This window comes from Tenrec ecaudatus, chromosome 15 (genome assembly GCF_050624435.1).
Source record: "Tenrec ecaudatus isolate mTenEca1 chromosome 15, mTenEca1.hap1, whole genome shotgun sequence".
Taxonomy (NCBI): domain Eukaryota; kingdom Metazoa; phylum Chordata; class Mammalia; order Afrosoricida; family Tenrecidae; genus Tenrec; species Tenrec ecaudatus.
This window is the reverse complement of record NC_134544.1, coordinates 68314584-68319157: the sequence shown is the minus strand read 5'-3', so window position 1 is coordinate 68319157 and position 4574 is coordinate 68314584. Positions and strand designations below refer to the sequence as shown.

General features: G+C 43.5%; 1 protein-coding gene across 1 annotated transcript; it reads left to right on the top strand.

Annotated features, from left to right (window-relative positions):
- The first annotated feature begins 3437 nt into the window (after positions 1 to 3437).
- LOC142427423 (large ribosomal subunit protein eL29-like) lies at positions 3438 to 4088 on the top strand. The gene has a single exon (XM_075532692.1). The coding sequence runs from the start codon at positions 3504 to 3506 to the stop codon at positions 3984 to 3986; it is 483 nt and encodes a 160-aa protein (XP_075388807.1). The 5' UTR covers positions 3438 to 3503; the 3' UTR covers positions 3987 to 4088.
- Positions 4089 to 4574: the final 486 nt, after the last annotated feature.

The following is a 4574-nucleotide window of genomic DNA, read 5'->3' as shown; positions in this document are numbered from 1 at the left end:
AGTGACATCTATGAACATGATTCAGCTTGATCACTTTCACTAGATATGTCAAGGGTTATAGTCTGAGGTGCACTATGGGCTGGTAAAGAACATTCTTCATAAAATATTCCTTTCTTCAGTTAGATTGCTGATGAAAAGAAGATATTTACCTTCAATGGAGCTTGAGAATTTTGAGGCCTTAAATACTTGCGCTTTATTCTAAAACGAAATATTGTGTTTATAGGATGTGAATCCAAAGTTGATGATGATATTTGAGAAATTAGTAAAATGCTGTGTAAAGAGAGTGGGCTTTTATTTAATGCAAACACCCTCAGCTTGGAGTGTGATCTGGATCCCAGTTGGTGGGGGAGGTCACTATTTAGACCAAGAAGTACAGGCCAAGAACCTGATATGCCTTTTTCAGCATTGCCTCCTCTTCTGATTCAGATCAAAGATTTGCCACAGAGAAATATGGTCCAGTCTAGGGAGCTAGAAATCTGGTACTACTGTCTTGCACATTGAAGCATCACAAGGAAGGATTTCAACTTCTGACTGGGTTGTAAACCAAATCCATTCACCTGACTCCAAGCAGGGTGAGCATCCCTGAGGTTCCTGGGGGCAGCACTGGGCAGAGGAACTTGAGGGAAAGGAGGAGGGATCTGGGCTTCCTGGAGTGTGAATCCAGGAAAGCACCAGTGTACAAGGATCCAGGCTGCCCCATTGGTCAGGGTCTGAGCAATTTGAGCATCTCCCTGAAAGATAGAATTCACTTGTTATGAAACCATTTATAATTATATTAGAACTTAAATTGTGAGCACTCCAATTTCCAAAAGGTTGCTGGCATAGTGGTTACAGATTGGACTGCTAACTGCCAGTCAGAGGTTCAGAATTACAAGTCACCCCTGGGGAGACAGACAAGGTTTCCGATCTTGTAAAGAGTTACAGTCTCAGAAATCGACAAAGGGCCGGTCCACCTCCTTTTAAAGTGTTGCTATAATCAGAATCCACTCGCTGGCACTGAGTTGGGTTTAAGGTTTTCGTTGCTGATGACAGTGACAACTCTGTCCATTTGCTGCAACCCCAATTTGATTAAGCTTCCATTGAATTCATTCTGATCATTAACCAAGAATGTAGATCATCTTCCCTTTGGGGAGAATGCCTTAGAAAATAGATTGCCTGTACTCCTCTCCAGCCAGCCCCTTCCCAGGGCCTGCCTACATGTGTCCTTGATGGAGCTCACCTTACTGAGGACAGCACAGTAATTGATTTCCTCAGTTTGAAGGGCCTGGACGATTCGTGTAAGTCCTTCTATCTAATAATGTGCATGTCCCAATTATGGTCCCATTCCTGCTGCTACTGTCCCACCTGTAGCTGTGATGTACTGATTTGCCACCAATCATGATCTGTGACATGATCTTTTGTTCTGTGCCCTATTATCCAGGGTCTCGACTGAATCCTCAGTTGCATTTGAACTACTGATGGCCTCCCTTATCCATATGATTTATGTGTGTGTGTCTTTTGTTGTCTCTTAAAGTTTAATAAATGTCCTCCTTAAATTATATTTGACAAAGGGGTTACTTTTCTACACAAGGTACAGTTCTTTGGGACAGCATATTGACAGCCACCCTGCAGGTGAGGTCAGGCCCTGCAACCCCCTGGCTTCTGTCCTGAATGGGCAAATGTTACAAAGGTCTTTTCATTCTGCGGATAAATGCTCACTCTGCACCTTAGCCTCACACCAAACACACTCAGCTCTATGTAGGTTGACAAATCAAGTGGCCCAGATAAGTACTCAGATGTACCCCTATTTCACCTCCTAACCTCCTGCCCAAAGGCACTTATGTCACTTGTTCTGTGACCTGAGAATCCCACTGTTCTGTCTCAGTCTCTTGGTTCTGCTGCCACCATGTCTCTGTTGCTGCTTCTCCCCATCACTTCCTCTCTTGTGTCACAGCTCTCTGTCTTCTGGATTGAAGAGTTTTAGTGCTAGAATGTAGGATCCAAAGGCCCCTACTTCTGGCTCTTCTTTTTTGATGGTAGTGAGATCTCAGTTTTTGTCTCTGAAATGACTCAATTAGTCCTAGGACGATTTCCAGTGTGACTGATCTTCAGGTTAGATTTTAGACAGTTTATTTACGTAACCACAATGCACAAAGTACCGATGTATTGTTGGGCAAGATGCCCAGTCCTCTTGAAGCAAAAAAAACAAACAAACTCACTGCCATCAAGTTAACACTGACTCATAGTGAGCCTTTAGGACAGGGTCGAACAGCCCCCGTGAGTTTCCAAGACTGTAACTCTGGCGGAGTAGAAAGCCATGTCACTTGTGGTTGATAGAAGCCCCATCCTGCTTTTGAGGAGAAATTGGGGGTTTCCAACTGCTGAACTTGCAGGACAGCCCGACAGTCACCACTGTGCCACCAGGGCTTCTTTGCCTCGTTCGCATTGGCAGGAGACAAACCCACGTAAATGATTTGGAAGAAGTTAAGGGGACATAGCTAGAAAGACTATATGTGTATAGGCCAACTGTCTAACTCAGTGATTCTCAACCTTCCTAATGCCCCAGCCCTTTAATACAGTTCCTCATGTTGTGGTGACCCTCCAGCCATAAAACTATTTTCATTGCTACTTCATAACAGTAATTTTGCTACTGTTGTGAATCAGGCGACCCCTGGGAAAGGGTCCTTCAACCCCCAAAGTGGTCTCAACCCATAGATTGAAAACCGCCAATCTTAACTGCATTAGGTACTACAAATAATGCTACATTAAAAACGTTATCTATATCGGGATTCAAAAATGGACTCACTATTGGGGAATGTATACTTTTTCATATATATATATATAAATATAAATTTCAATCTAATAGATATCATGTAAGTGTTTATTATGGAGCCTTGGTTTTAACATATGCTAAGAGTTGGACTTCTATCTTCAAGGTCAGAGGTACACAGCCATTAGCATCGTGTTATGCCTTTAAAGTCTTGAAAGCTCTGTACAGCAGTTCTCCTGTGTCCTATCTGCAGATTATACGTCTAACTCTACTTGATGGTGAGTTTTAAAGTGTTTCTAAAGTGATTATACAATTTATAGTTCTTCTATAAAATAATCATTAGTTTATAATAGCTCTTTATATAGCCCATTTAAAATGTTTCCAGATGCTTTAATTAACATATTTATCTTAAAGATTCATTTGTTATTCTCCTTGAGAGTCACACAGTAAGGAATTGATAATTCTGTGTGCTGTGAGGTAGGGATTCAAATGTTTTGTTTCTTCTTTCTGACATTTATATTTGATTGCCCAATCTCTATTTGTTATAAAGTAATCTTTTATTCACATGTATGAAAATTAATGAGTTTTATATTTTTTTGCTCATGTTATAAGCATGCTTCCCAATACTCATTGAGGGGACCATTAACAGTATTGGGAACTTTGTGTGTTAAGAGGGAAAGAACGGGCTGCACCGCGACTTTCTCTCTCTCTTCCGGTCCCTGGCGTTCCGGGAGCTGCAGGCGTCGGTGCAGACATGGCCAAATCCAAGAACCACACCACGTACAACCAATCCCGGAAATGGCACAGAAACGGCATCAAAAAACCCCGGTCACAACGATACGAATCTCTTAAGGGGGTGGACCCCAAGTTCCTGAGGAACATGCGCTTCGCCAAGAAGCACAACAAGAAGGGCCTGAAGAAAATGCAGGCCAACAACGCCAAGGCTGCGGCTGCTCGCGCTGAGGCCATCAAGGATCTTGTGAAGCCCACAGAGGTCAAGGCCAAGATCCCAATGGGCGTCAACCGCAAGCTCAGCCGACTGGCCTACATTGCCCACCCCAAGCTTGGCAAGTGGGCTCGTGCACGTATTGCCAAGGGTCTGAGGCTCTGCCGGCCCAAGGCCAAGGCACAAAGCAAGGCTGATGCTCCAGCCAAGGCCACGACACCAGCAAAAGCTCCCAAAGGCGCCCCTGCCCCAGCTCAAGCTCCCAAAGGCCCCCAGGCTCCCACAAAGTAGAGTTCTTTGTGAGGGCGAGAGGGACTGGTGTGAGCCCTGGGCTGCTGCCTGCATGGCGCTGGTGTCTTCTTGTGCTGTTTGTTGTACAAATAAACCCACGTGGCGCTGAAAAAAAAAAGAGGGAAAGAACAGCATCTGGACCTACAGGTTATGTGTTACTCACATTGTATTCTCCCATCAGGTTGCAGATGGTGCATCACCAGCAGCTTAGAGGAAGGAGGAAGAAGCGCCTGGTATTATTATTTTGGGGATGTCCTCATGAGAGATTGAAATTTGTGAGCATCATTAGCTGATCCAGATAAAATAAACAGAGCATCCCAGTTGCCGGCAGTGTTATAAGGATCAGAGAAAATGCCCAAAGCTCAGGTGATTTTGATGTGTTTTTTATCCGTTTCTGTATTTCCTACTGGAATTGTAGGAGCCTGTGTAATACTGATTCAGTTCATTGGAAAAGTGGAGATTTGAAATACTAGAAGTTAGAGATAAACTTTGACTCTGACTTCAATATTTGGCTGGAGAAGTTTAGGAGTATATTGATCATAGGATTAACATAAACTATTGACATTGAACATAATATATCAGTGAGGA